The sequence below is a fragment of the Kogia breviceps genome, chromosome 12 (genome assembly GCF_026419965.1).
Source record: "Kogia breviceps isolate mKogBre1 chromosome 12, mKogBre1 haplotype 1, whole genome shotgun sequence".
Lineage (NCBI taxonomy): Eukaryota > Metazoa > Chordata > Mammalia > Artiodactyla > Physeteridae > Kogia > Kogia breviceps.
Window position 1 is genome coordinate 20,512,433 of NC_081321.1, and position 15,519 is coordinate 20,527,951.

The 15,519-nt window shown below is 38.6% G+C and overlaps 1 protein-coding gene across 2 annotated transcripts in view; it reads right to left on the minus strand.

Moving 5' to 3' along the window:
* The window catches only part of ITPR2 (inositol 1,4,5-trisphosphate receptor type 2), a 526,733-nt gene that overhangs the window by 155,625 nt on the left and 355,589 nt on the right, over nt 1-15,519 (minus strand). For both annotated transcript variants that reach the window (XM_059081164.2, XM_059081169.2), the window contains 3 exons: nt 14,692-14,879; nt 10,011-10,194; nt 9,043-9,299 (listed from right to left, as the gene is read on the minus strand). In XM_059081164.2, the coding sequence (XP_058937147.1) occupies nt 9,043-9,299; nt 10,011-10,194; nt 14,692-14,879 (629 nt within the window). The remainder of the gene's footprint in view (nt 1-9,042; nt 9,300-10,010; nt 10,195-14,691; nt 14,880-15,519) is intronic.

A 15,519-nucleotide genomic window follows, 5' to 3' on the forward strand; every position in this document is an offset into this window, starting at 1 on the left:
GAGATAGGCAACCTTCCAGAAAAAGAATTCAGAATAATGATAGTGAAGATGATCCAGGACCTTGGAAAAAGAATGGAGGCAAAGATCGAAAAGATGAAATAAATGTTTAACAAAGACTCAGAAGAACTAAAGAACAAACAAACAGAGATGAACAACACAATAACTGAAATGAAAACTACACTAGAAGGAAGCAATAGCAGAAAAACTGAGGCAGAAGAACGGATAAGTGACTAGGAAGACAGAATGGTGGAATTCACTGCTGTGGAACAGAATAAAGAAAAAAGAATGAAAAGAAATAAAGACTGCCTAAGAGACCTCTGGGACAACATTAAACGCAACAACATTCACATTACAGGGGTCCCAGAAGGAGAAGAGAGAGAGAAAGGACCAGAGAGAATATGTGAAGATATTATAGTCGAAAACATCCCTAACATGGGAAAGGAAATAACAACCCAAGTCCAGGAAACGCAGTGAGTCCCATACAGGATAAACCCAAGGAGAAGCATGCTGAGACACATAGTAATCAAATTGGCAAAAATTAAAGACAAAGAAAAATTATTGAAAGCAGCAAGTGAAAAATGACAAATAACATACAAGGGAATTCCCATAAGGTTAACAACTGATTTCTCAGCAGAAACTCTACAGCCAGAATGGAGTGGCATGATATACTTAAAGTGATGAAAGGGAAGAACCTACAACCAACATTACTCTACCCAGCAAGAATCTCATTCAGACTTGATGGAGAAATCAAAAGCTTCACAGACAAGCAAAAGCTAAGAGAATTCAGCATCAGCAAACCAGCTCTACAACAAATGCTAAAGGAACTTCTCTAAGTGGGAAACACAAGAGAAGAAAAGGACCTACAAAAACAAACCCAAAACAATTAAGAAAATGGTAATAGGAACATACATATCAATAATAACCCTAAACGTGAATGAATTAAATGCTCCAACCAAAAGACACAGGCTTGCTGAATGGATGCAAAAACAAGACCCATATATATGCTGTTTACAAGAGACCCACTTCACACCTAGGGAAATATTCATACTGAAAGTGAGGGGATGGAAAAAGATACTCCATGCAAATGGAAATCAAAAGAAAACTGGAGTAGCAATACTCATATCAGATAAAAGAGACTTTAAAATAAAGAATGTTACAAGAGACAAGGAAGGGCACTACATAATGATCAGGGGATCAATCCAAGAAGATATAACAATTATAAATATATACGCACCCAACATAGGAGCACCTCAATAAATAAGGCAACTGCTAACAGCTATAAAAGAGGAATTCAGAGTAACACAATAATAGTGGGGGACTTTAACACCTCACTTACACCAATGGACAGATCATCCAAAATGAAAATAAATAAGGAAACAAAAGGTTTAAATGACACAATAGACCATATGGATTTAATTGATATTTATAGGACATTCCACCCCAAAACATCAGATTACACTCTCTTCTCAAGTGTGCAAAGAACATTCTCCAGGATAGATCACATCTTGGGTCACAAATAAAGCCTCAGTAAATTTAAGAAAATGGAAATCATATCAAGCATCTTTTCAGACTAAACACTATGACATTAGAAATCAATTACAGGGAAAAAAACATAAAAAACACAAACACATGGAGACTAAACAATATGTTACTAAATAACGAAGAGATCACAGAAGAAATCAAAGAGGAAATCAAAGAATACCTAGAGACAAATGACAATAAAAACACGACAATCCAAAACCTATGGGATTCAGCAAAAGCAGTTCTAAGAGGGAAGTTCATAGCTATACAAGCCTACCTGAAGAAACAAGAAAAATCTCAAATAAACAATCTAACCTTACACCTAAAGGAACTAGAGAAAGAAGAACAAACAAAACCCAAAGTTAGCAGAAGGAAAGAAATCATAAAGATTAGAGAAATAAATGAAATAGAAACAAAGAAAACAATAGCGAAGATCAATAAAACTAAAAGCTGCTTCTTTGAGAAGATAAACAAAATTGATAAGCCATGGGCCAGACTCATCAAGAAAAAGAGGGAGAGGACTCAAATGAATAAAATTAGAAATGAAAAAGAAGTTACAACGGACGCTGCAGAAATACAAAGCATCCTAAGAGACAACTACAAGCAACTCTATGCCAATAAAATGGACACCCTGGAAGAAATGGACAAATTCCTAGAAAGGTATAACCTTCCAAGACTGAACCAGGAAGAAGTAGAAAATATGAACAGACCAATAACAAGCAATGAAATTGAAACTGTGATTTAAAATCTTTCAACAAAAAAAAGTCCAGGACCAGATGGCTTCACAGGTGAATTCTATCAAACATTTAGAGAAGAGCTCACACCCATCCTTCTCAAACTCTTCCAAAAAATTGCAGAGGAAGGATCACTCCCAAACTCATTCTATGAGGCCACCATCACCCTCATACCCAAACCAGACAAAGGTACTACAAAGACAGAAAATTACAGAACAATATCACTGATGAATACAGATGCAAAAACCCTCAAAAAAATACTAGCAAACAGAATCCAACAACACATTAAAAGGATTATACGGGGCTTCCCTGGTGGCTCAGTGGTTGAGAGTCCACCTGCTGATGTAGGAGATACGGCTTGTGCCCTGGTCTGGGAGGATCCCACATGCCGCGGAGTGGCTGGGCCCATGAGCCATGGCCGCTGGGCCTGCGCATCCGGAGCCTGAGCTCTGCAACGGGAGAGGCCACAGCAGAGAGAGGCCTGCGTACCGCAAAAAAAAAAAAAAAAAAAAGGATCATACACCAGGACAAATTGGGATTTATCTCAAGAGTGCAAGGATTCTTCAATATATGCAAATCAATTAATGTGATACACCAGATTAACAAATTGAAGAATAAAAACCATATGATCATCTCAATAGATGCAGAAAAAGCTTTTGACAAAATTCAACACCCATTTAAGATAAAAACTCTCAAGAAACTGGCCATAGAGGGAACCTACCTCAACATAATAAAGGCTATATATGACAAACCCACAGCAAACACCATTCTCAATGGTGAAAAACTGAAAGCATTTCCTCTAAGATCAGGAACAAGACCAGGATGTCCACTCTCGCCACTATTCTTCCAAAGTTTTGGAAGTCCTAGTCATGGCAATCAGAGAAGAAAAAGAAATAAAAGGAATACAAATTGGAAAAGAAGAAGTAAAACTGTCACTGTTTGCAGATGACATGATACTATACATAGAGAATCCTAAGGATACCACCAGAAAACTACTAGAGCTAATCAATGAATTTGGTAAAGTTGCAGGATACAAAATTCACACACAGAAATCTCTTACATTCCTATACACTAATGATGAAAAATCTGAAAGAGAAATTAAGGAAACACTCCCATTTAACATTGCAATAAAAAGAATAAAATACCTAGGAATAAACCTACCTAGGGAGACAAAAGACCTGTATGCAGAAAACTATAAGACACTGATGAAAGAAATTAAAGATGATACCAACAGATGGAGAGATATACCATGTTCTTGGATTGGAAGAATCAATATTCTGAAAATGACTATACTACTCAAAGTAACCTACAGATTCAATGCAATCCCTATTAAATTACCAATGGCATTTTTTACGGGACTAGAACAAAAAATCTTAAAATTTGTATGGAGACACAAAAGACCCCAAATAGCCAAAGCAGTCTGAGGGAAAACAATGGAGTTGGAGGAATCAGACTCCCTGACTTCAGACTATACTATAAAGCTACAGTAATCAAGACAATATGGTACTGGTGCAAAAACAGAATCATAGATCAATGGAACAAGATAGAAAGCCCAGAGATAAACCCATGCACCTATGGTCAACTAATCTATGACAAAGGAGGCAAGGATATACAATGGAGAAAAAGACAGTCTCTTCAGTAAGTGGTGCTGGGAAAACTGGACAGCCACATGTAAAAGATTCAAATTAGAACACTCTCTAACACCATACACAAAAATAAACTCAAAATAGATTCGAGACCTAAATGTAAGACTGGACACTATAAAACTCTTAGAGGAAGACACAGGAAGAATACACTTTGACATAAATCACAGCAAGATCTTTTTTTGATCCACCTCCTAGAGTAACGGAAATAAAAACAAAAGTAAACAAATGGGACCTAAGGAAACTTGAAAGCTTTTGCACAGCAAAGGAAACCATAAACAAGACATAAAGACAACCTCCAGAATGGGAGAAAATATTTGCAAACGAATCAATGGACAAAGGATTAATCTCCAAAATATATAAACAGCTCATGCAGCTCAATATCAAAAAAATAAACAACTCAATCAAAAAATGGGCAGAAGACCTAAACAGACATTTCTGGAAAGAAGACATAGAGATGGCCAAGAAGCACATGAAAAGCTGTTCAACATCACTAATTATTAGAGAAATGCAAATGAAAACTACAATGAGGTATCACCTCACACTAGTTAGAATGGGCATCATCAGAAAATCTACAAACAGCAAATGCTGGAGAGGGTGTGGAGAAATGGGAACCCTCTTGCACTGTTGGTGGAACTGTAAATTGATACAGCCACTATGGAGAACAGTATGGAGGTTCCTTAAAAAACTAAAAATAGAATTACCATAGGACCCAGGAATCCCACTACTGGGCATATACCCAGAGGAAACCATAATTCAAAAAGACACATGCATCCCAATGTTCATTCCAGCACTATTACAATAGCCGGTCATGGAAGCAACTTAAATGCCCATCGACAGACAAATGGATAAAGAAGATGTGGTACATATATACAATGGAATATTACTCAGCCATAAAAAGGAACTAAATTGGGTCATTTTTTGAGACGTGGATGGATCTAGATACTGTCATACAGAGTAAAGTAAGTCATTAAGAGAACAATGAATATTGTATATTAACGCATATATGTGGAACCTAGAAAAATGGAACAGATGAACCAGTTTGCAGGGCAGAAGTTGAGACACAGATGTAGAGAACAAACGTATGGACACCAAGGGGGGAAAGCTGCAGTGGGATGGGGGTGGTGGTGTGATGAATTGGGAGATCGGGATTGACATGTATACACTGATGTGTATAAAATTGATGACTAATAAGAACCTGCTGTATAAACAAACAAACAAAAAAGAGTGATTTCATGGGGGAATAAACCTGGTGAAAGGGTAAGCAAAGATGGAAACTTTTATTTTATTTTAATTTATTACTTATTTTCACTAATTTAATTTACTATTTAATTCATTTGAATTCATTTCTACCATTTATTCTTTTTCCTTTTAGTTTGCATTTGTGATTTTTTTTCCATTTTTTTGTATTATGGCAAAATATACATAAAATTTACTCTTAACCTTTTTTTTTTTTTTTTAAAGCATGAGGGAAAGGTGGAGAGAAACTGGCTCCTGGAGATATTTGAATCTCTAAATCCTGCTGAGCCTGGAGCTGGACCTGCTTTTACGTTTCTCCTGATTTGCTTAATTAGGTATGAATTAGGTTCGTGTCACTTTTAATTAATTAATTATTTATTTTATATTTGGCTGTGTTGGGTCTTCATTTCTGTGCGAGGGCTTTCTCTAGTTGTGGCAAGCGGGGGCCACTCTTCATCACCGTGCGCGGGCCTCTCATTCTTGCGGCCTCTCTTGTTGCGGAGCACAGGCTCCAGACGCGCAGGCTCAGTAGTTGTGGCTCACGGGCCTAGCTGCTCCGCGGCATGTGGGATCTTCCTAGACCAGGGTTCAAACCCATGTCCCCTGCATTAGCAGGCAGATTCTCAACCACTATGCCACCAGGAAAGCCCTACTCTTAACCATTTTTAAGCGTACACAGTCCAGTGGTATTAAACATATTCATAATGTTTAGCTATCATCTCCATCATCCATTTCTAGAACTCCTTTCATCTTTGTAAAACTAAAACTCTACACCTATTAACAACTCCCCATTCTCCCTCTCCCTAGCCCTTGACAACCACCCTTCTACTTTCTGTCTTCATTATTTTGACTACTCTATCTCATACAAGTGGAATCACACAGTATTTGTCTTTTTGTGTGTCTTATTTCACTTAGCATAATGTCCCCAGGTTCATACATGTTGTAGCGCATGTCAGAATTTCCTTCCTTGCTAAGGTTGAATAATATTTTTTGTGTACACCCCATTTTGTGTATCCATTCATCTGTTAATGGACACTGGGGCTGCTTCTACATATTAGCTATTGTGAATAATGCTAACACTTATTCGTATTAAAACAAAAGCGTTGGGGCTTCCCTGGTGGTGCAGTGGTTGAGAGTCCACCTGCCGATGCAGGGGACATGGGTTCGTGCCCTGGTCCGGGAAGATCCCACATGCCATGGAGTGGCTGGCCCGTGAGCCATGGCCGCTGAGGCTGTGTGTCCAGAGCCTGTGCTCCGCTACGGGAGAGGCCACAACAGTGAGAGGCCTGTGTACCGCAAAAAAAAACCCCAAAAAACAAAAACAAAAACCACCACCAACAACAAAAAACAGAAGTCTTTTATAAGTAGCATTTTCCAAATTGTTTGATCCCACATTCCTATCAGTAAAATGTTTGATCAGATACTACACATCCACTTCCCACATGGACAGACCACATGGGTCAGGATAAGTGCACAGGCACATATTCAATATCTTCCCTCTGCAAATAAAGCTTTTGGTCTTTGCCTGCTGACAGCTCTGCAGCAGCCCTCTACAAGTTGTGGTGGGGCGGTCCACAAGAGTCATGGCTTCCACCATTCATTAATTCCTGAGGGTCTCATCTCCTTGGAGGATATGCAATCCAGTTAATATGAATCTACCCTCTCTTACCAATTCAGAACACCTGCACTTTAGATGCTCACTAGAAAACACAGCTCAAACTCTGCTGTCACTCTAATACTGGATTTGTGCTCTTAGAAATGATGTCACCATTCATGTGGTTTTTCTATGGTGACATAAGCAGCATGTACAAATGATGCCCAAAACAAAGGGGCCAAAATTCCTAGGCACACCTAAGTTCATCTATTTGACAACAAAACATGTACCAAAGAAGATGTAAGGCCAGGATTATATTAATTTACAATTTATATTAATTCACTGTTGTACAAAATCCTCTTCCTCAAGTAAATCAATGAAGTTAGAACACTCCCTCACACCATACACAAAAATCAATTCAAAATGGCTTAAAGACTTAAATATAAGACATAACACCATAAAACTGCTAGAAGAGAATATAGGCAAAATATTCTCTGACATAAATTGTAGCAATATTTTCTTAGGTCAGTCTTCCTAGGTAAAATAAATAAAAGCAAAAAAAAAAAATGTGGGCTTCCCTGGTGGCACAGTGGTTGAGAGTCCACCTGTCAATGCAGGGGACACAGGTTTGTGCCCCGGTCCGGGAAGATCCCACATGCTGTGGAGCAGCTGGGCCCCTGACCCATGGTCGCTGAGCCTGTGCGTCTAGAGCCGGTGCTCAGCAACTGGAGAGGCCACAACAGTGAAAGGCCCAGGTACCGCAAAAAAAAAAACCCCAAAAACCAAATAAACAAATGTGATCTAATCAAACTTATAAGCTTTTGTACAGCAAAGGAAACGATCAACAAAACAAAAAGACAACCTACAGACTGGGAGAAAATATTTGCAAATGATGCAACTGACAAGAGATTAATTTCCAAAATATATAAACAGCTCATACAACTCACTATCAAAAAAGCAAACAACTCAATTGAAAAATGGGCAGAAGACCTAAAGAGACATTTCTCCAAAGAAGACATACAGATGGCCAACAGGTATATGAAAAGATGCTCAACACTGCTAATTATTAGAGAAATTCAAATCCAAACTACCTCACACCAGTCAGAATGGCCATCATCAAAAAGTCTACAAATAATAAACGCTGGAGAGGGTGTGAAGAAAAGGGAACCCTCTTACACTATTGGTGGGAATGTAAATTGGTGCAGCCACTATAGAAAACAGTGTGGATGGTCCATAAACATAGAGTTACTGTATGATCCAGCAATCCCACTCCTTGGCATATACCCAGAAAAGACAAAAACTCTAATTCAAAAAGATACACTTACCCCTATATTCACAGCAGCATTATTTAGAATAGCCAAGACATGGAAGCAACCTAAGTGTCCATCAACAGACACATGGATAAAGAAGATGTAACACACACACACACACACACACACACACACACACACACACGCTGGAATATTACTCAGCCATAAAAAAGATTGAAACAATGCCATTTGCAGCAACACGGGTGTATCTAGAGAGATACCACTTATATATGGAATCTAAGAAAATAGTACAAATGAACTTATTTACAAAACAGAAACAGACTCACAGACAGAAAACAAATGTATGGTTACCAAAGGGGAAGGGGGGGGGAGGAGGGAAAAATTAGGAGCATGGGATTAACAGATTCACACTACCATATATAAAGTACGTAAATAATAGGGATTTGCTGTATAGCGAAGGGAACTATTCAATATCTCATAATAAGGTATGATGGAAAATAATTTAAAAAAGGAAATATATATATATATATGAATCATTTTGCTGTACTCCTGAAACTAAAACAATATTGTAAATCAACTACACTTCAAATGCAAAAAAAAAAAAAAAATCCTCTTCTATATTAAGTCTGTTTCTAATTAAGATACTCTGTATCCTCAGTCAAGAAATATGAACTGAGTTGGGAATGATGAAAGCCTCCACAGTCTCAGAAAACCATGAAAGATACAGATGAGGCAAATGTGACCTTACTTAACAAATCCCGGAGCCCTAAGGTTAGATGATACCCACTGAGGCTAAAGAGATGTGAATTGAAAATGCAAAGAATGATACCGTAGGAGCCTGATCTTTTTTCATGTATAAAGGAATTTTCCTCTCATTTTTCTTCACTTAGATGCCAAAGTTTCTTCCATTTCAGAAGAGCACTATTGTTTTTATTATTTCTCCCAAACTCTCTCCAAAACTACGTGTTAGTTTTATTTGAATTTAATTACCTATAATCATAGGGCGTATGCTCGGCTTTCACACAAAATAGAACAAATACCTGCAGTTCCCGGTTGTGATTCTCACAGAGTAACTGAAGAAATCTCAGAATCGGCTGCATGATGGCAATGGCTGGACTCATTGTTACTTCCTCCGCAGACTTTTCCTCAGCGTTTCCCGCTTCTGATCCTGTGCACATGATGTCTATTTCTGGATCCATTTCTCTTCTGTACACACAGTATGCTTTGGATGTTGCCGAAGAAGCTTCTGTTAATTGCCCTTTCATTCCCTCTTTTAAATGTAATGATGAATCTCTTACTGAAAATAAAGCAGCATTCTTATATTTATGAATTAACTTCCTTTTGCTAATTAAAAAAAAACAAAAACAGTTATCCAAATTCTCTAACAATTGAATTTAAAATCACCTGACAAGAGGTGCAAGAATTTCCCAAAAAGAATCTGAGGTAGTAACTAAAAAATTAACTTTGCACTGGGATATTAAAAAAAAGATCTTAATGCTTAGCCAATTTTAGAAGGGCTCCTGTCTTTCTGATAAATATAAAATGTCAGAGTTCTTGAATACGAGAAGGTGGGAAAATAGGGCAAACTTCAAAAATGTAAATATTTAGATGATCTGTATTTACTATACTGATGACTTCATTATTCCAAATACCAAAAATCTTTCATAGAGTTTAGTGCTGTAATTCCTGTTCTTACAGTTTAAATTTCATGAACATTCAGAAGCTTTGGGCAGTTGTTCTTTACCATAAATTTCACAATGAAATCAAACATTTTCATGTCACTTGTTGCTTTGCACTGATAAGCCCTTGCTTGAGCTTGGCCCTACAGAGCTCTTTCAAGGTCAATCCCATGACCACAATAATTCAAGGATGGAGTTCCATAAACAGAGTCACAGCTGGAATAATTAGACTAAGACAAGTGAGATGAAAAACATAAGAGAGATCTAAAAACTGTGTTGCCCCTCTTTTCTCTCACTCTATTCTCCCCAATACTCAACTATTTCTTTACCTCTCATTCGTGGGCCAGATGTCATCAATTCGTTGTCATCATCCCTTTTTTTGTTACCTAAGTCTATGGTATTAACTGTCACTGTTGATCTTATCTCTTTCTGAGCAGCCTTCATTCGGTCATAGAGAACTTTGAAGAATTTTTCTGACTTTTTTTGTTCATGCAACTGCTGGTAGAAGGAATACTGCAAGAAAACATATTTTAAGACATCTATACCCAAGGGGAGAAAATAATGCTTTTACGTTTGAAATAAACATAAGCATTATGGATAAAAGTCTATATTTAATGTGCTGCCCACGATTATTTCATAAACTGACAGCTTTGCTAGTCTCCTGTACTATTTACTGTGTCCTAATAATAGCTTGTATTTGCTTAGCACTTTCCACTAAAATCCAACATAATTTCATGTTATTGAATTCAACTTTACTGATTATTTGTTTTAAAATTTTACAAAGGTACTGTAAGAAGTGATATGCAAAGAGCTCTTTGATTTTTATATTATTATGAAGTCATGTTTTGATTCAACACATATTTATTGAAGGCCTACTATGGGCCAGGTCCCATGCTATGAAGGGATAGGACAAGCAGGGAAAACAACTACAGTCTCTGCCCTTGTGACTTCGTAATCTAGCATGGAAAACAACCACTATTCTGACGGTAAATGTGAGTCTACAAAGAGTTATTTTTCTCTTTGTCTAAATTATAGTACTTTTAATTTAGAATGTGTTACCATGGCAGCCTCACTCACAGGATCCCACTGATAAGTAGGCACTAAATTCTTTTGGTACTTTATTAGATACGTTGCTTTGCATGGGGTCTAGGGCAAGCCCACCATAAAATGTATAAAGTGAATTCTGCTTTAGAGTGAATAATGATGTAGAAAGGATTCGACACTCAAAGTATGATAAAACATATCTCACTGAGAGGTGGAAATACTGAAACTTGAGAATATCTGCCCTAATCATGGTCTGCTTAATGACTTCAGGAAGTAACCGAAGAGGTAGGAGATGGGAAAGGTGATACACTCCAGAGAAGTCAGGATTCACACTGGGTGGGGAAATTGTAAGTTATTAAGACTAAAACCTTGGAATAGATGCAACACAAACAAGAGAAAGTAAAAAAAAAATTAATAAAGATAATAATTCCAGGAACTGTACTGATAAAAAAGAGTTATATAACCTTGATGAAAGACAATGGGAAGAAAACATCTGAAGAAATAATGACTTCCAGATCAACTAGAATTGACCATAATCCAATATATCTAAACAGTCAATTTTGGGGAGTTTGGCTCCTGCAGATATGCTTTCCGGAAACCATGACTCATGGGTCCTGGAACTTATAGGTGAGACTCTAATGACAACCGGCCTTGAAATGGATGCCTGTCCTGCAATTTGTGATGTGGGCGATGCATATTCTCAGAGTGTTTCCTGAAGTCTTACAAGTTGCCTTCATACCTACAAGGGGGAAGCTCTAAGCAGAGGGCTAGCAACAACTCAAGAAAGCAGGCCAAAAAGCCACAGTAACCATAGCAACCACAGTGAAACAGTCAAGCTGGTTCTGTTAATTCAAAGGATAAATTCAGCATTCAGAGACCTCTCTGGTCCCATAAATTAAGCTGATGCTTGAATCCTAATATCTTCAATATAATGGGGTTAGAAAGGGATTCCTACATATTAATGAGGAAGTTATAGAACTTTGTGGTTCTATTAAAACAAAGTTTTATAATTTATGTTGTTCCTTGACATATATTATCTCGTTGATTCTTTCAGTGCAACTGTGTGATGAACACGGTATTCTTATTTCCATTTTGTAGATCAATAAAATATGGTTTGGTGAATGTAAACGACTTGCCCAATATTATATAAGTAGTAAGTGGGTAGAGCTAGGATTTTTTTGTGTGTGTGTGCTAGGCGGGCCTCTCACTGTTGTGGCCTCTCCCGTTGCGGAGCACAGCCTCCGGACACACAGCCTCAGCGGCCATGGCTCACGGGCCCAGCCGCTCCACGGCACGTGGGATCTTCCCGGCCCGGGGCACGAACCCGTGTCCCCTGCATCGGCAGGCGGACTCTCAACCACTGCGCCACCAGGGAAGCCCAGAGCTAGGATTTAAATCCAGATTCTTTGACTGTAAATCACTAAATTTATAAAATAACCCCTTAAGCTCAAAATATCAGATGATTTACATTGACTTTTAAAAACCAGGGCTCTAACAGTATGATTTTAATAAAGATAACCAGTATGTTTTTTATATGTGTATATAATCTCAACAGGTAGCATAACGATTTACCTCACAAAAGAGGTGGGCTTTGACTGGGGAAGCACCTCCATGAGTTTCAGAGTATAAGAGGAAACTCTAAGGTTTTGCGGGGAGCCACGGGTGATAGATAAACAGATCTATGTGACAGAGGAAGGACTTTCCCCCAAGAAGCGGGTGGAGGAGACTAGAAATGAGAGGTGAGAGGACAGAGAAGAGAAATGAAGTGAGGAACCAGAGAGATGAAGTAAGACCAGGGTGTGAGGCTCGGTGATCAGCCAGTGAGACTTCCTAGGCGTGAGGCCGTAGAAGGATATTTTAGAAAGGAGATGTTTGTAGTGGTTAACAGCACAGACTCTGGAGCCAGTCTGCACGGGTTCCAATCCTAGCTTGATCTACATAACTAGCTATGTGAGCTTAGGTGTATCTCAGATTCTTCTTTGTTAAGATGAGATAGGACACAAGTTCCTACACAGGTTGTTTGTGAGCATTAACCAAGTTATTACACAGAAAGCACCAAGAATAGCACTTGGTGGAGGTATTATTTTCATTGTTGCTATTATTAGCGTGCAATTTGAAATTGTAATCTAAACACCTCCTCTATCCTCCCCCTCAACCATTCTCTAATAAAGTATATTAAACATATAAATTGATTTATGTAGCTAGGAGGATAGAAATTAAGGAAGGGGATCAGATTCCTACCTCAGGACTACAGAAGCTGTGTGCCAAGACGGCCCATGAACTAATAAGAAAGCAAATAACAAGCAGATAAATAACAAGCAAACAAAGCTGCACAGGCAAAGTGCCAAGTGAGCATCAAAGAAACAAATGCTATGGGAGCTCAGATAAAGGACTGGTCCCAAAGGCCCCAACCAGAAAGGGAAGACTTTGTGAATGAGGTAGAAGTTGATTGGGACCATTCATTCATAGAGCCATTCACTCCTGAACATTTATTGAATCCCTAAGCTGGGCCAGCCATGGTGCCAGACACAAGGGATACAAAGATGGAAAACATGTGGTCTCAACCTCTAAGGAATCATAGTTTACTAGACAGAGCCTGATGAACTCATGAAAAGGCACAATAAAGTGGTGGAAATGCTGCTGAAGATGTCTGCAGGATAGAGCAGAAGTACAGTACCTAGTGGACAATTCTGCCCAGTGGGACATAGGATCAGAAAAGGCTTCCAAAAGAAGTTCATGAGTTGAGTCCTTGAAGAGGAGAAAGTGACATGAGAAACGGTACAACACATCTAAGGAGCTACAAGAGCTTAGTATAGCTGGTGCACAAGAGAGGGGATGGGGGAGGGGAGAGATGGAAGAAGAAGGGAAAGATGGAAAACTTGAAGAGATTAGATCACGAAGGATCTTATGGACTACGGTAGAGTTTGCCTTTACAGGGAAAGTGACTGATTTTAAGCAGGAGAATAACGTGTGTTTTGGAGAGACATCTTTAGAGGTAACTTTTTTTTTTTTTTTAGTGTTTAATTAGATGTGGCTTCTACTTGCCATGATGAGGGAAAATGGATTCTGGATTTTCCAATTAGTTGTAAGCATCGTTTCCATCCTGACCAAGGCAAACCTAGACATATCAGATTAGTGAGCGGCAGGGCTTGGAGGGTGATGCCTGTTCCCTGGGGACACTTCCCAACTCTGGGGACCACACAAGGAGCGAGCTCTGCCTTTAGGTGCGGGGGGGTGGGGGGGGGAGTCCAGGCACAACTTGGCAGGAATTTCGAAGTGAAACGCGTGCCTTCTGGAGGCAGTGGTCCGGTCCTGCATGCAAGTGAGCTCAGCGCTCACTGGAGCAGAGCACTGAATAGATGCATGATGACTCAAGTCACCCCTCCTGAGGTGAACGAGCGACCAGAATGAAGAAGGAAGACATGGCTCTGCTCTCCCCACGGCAGTGAAAGCAGGGAGAGGCAGCAGGGTAACGAGGCTGGGAGATTTGGGGCAAAAGGGAAAGCTGGAGTTCTGAGCTTCTGCAAAAGTATCTGAGATGGGTGGGGAATGTTATGGGAACTTGTTTTAATGCCAAATACTGTGCGAAGAGTTTATATATATGACCTCATTTAATTAATGCACTTAATCCTTTTTCTTCTACATTTAATTCTTTGATGAGTCAAAATGTTGTCCTAATTTGCTGAAAGTAAGCCTAAAAGTTCCCTAAGCAAACCAGAATTTCTGGTATCATGTTAGAAATGATGCTGCTAAGGAATGTTCTGCTTCACCGAATAATTTGTGAAGCTCTGTAGTTACTACAGCAAATCAAATAAATATAGAAGGAAAATGTGGTTGTTTTTGGGTGGAGGGATAGTCACGAGAAGCTTAATGAAAAAACATTACTTTCCCTGGGTTTCTATAACAAGTGAATAAGAAATACAGAATAACAAAATGTAACAAATGGTCATGGTGGTAAGCAAGTACCTGAGTTTGTGTATTTCCTCCTTCAAGCAAGGCAATGCCAAGTAAAATGCCTTCCGAAAAAATTCTGTCATTTTTGGTGTTCACTATAACATCGATGACAAGTTCAGATGCACCTTCTTTATCCAGCAGACACTGAATATCTGACATGGATATCCCCATCTTATCCGAATCTTGTCCAGAAAAGCTTCCTGTGATTAGGAAAAACAAATAAACCTTTGTCAGAAGGCAAAATTAATTCTAATGTTCAAATCCATTGTTTTATGAACCCCAAACTGTACAAAGGTTTTTAATAGTGCTTTTTAAATTTATTTTTCCAGTTTTATTTAGATATAACATCGTATATCAATGATATATAACATTGTGTACATTTAAGGTGTACGACATAATGCTTTGATATATGGTATATTGCAAAATGATCACAATAAGATTAATTAAATTCATCATCTCATAAAGTTAATTTATTTTCCTTGTGATGAGAACTTTTAGGATCTATTCTCTTAGCAACTTGCAAATATACAGTACAGTATTGTTAACTACAGTCATCGTGTTGTATATTACATCTCCTGGGTTTATTTATTTTATAGCTGGAAGTTTGTTCCTTTGGACCCCTTTCCCTTGATTCCCCTACTCCCCACTCCCTGCCTCGGGCAAGCACAAATCTGATGCCTGCGTCTAGGAGTTTGGTGTTTTTAGATTACATTTGTAAGCGATAGCATGTGGTGCCTGTCTTTGTCGGACTTAGTTCACTTTAGCATAATGCCCTTGAGGTCCATCCTAGTTGGCGCAAATGGAAGAATCTTCTTATTTTTGCTGTGGCTGATAATAGTG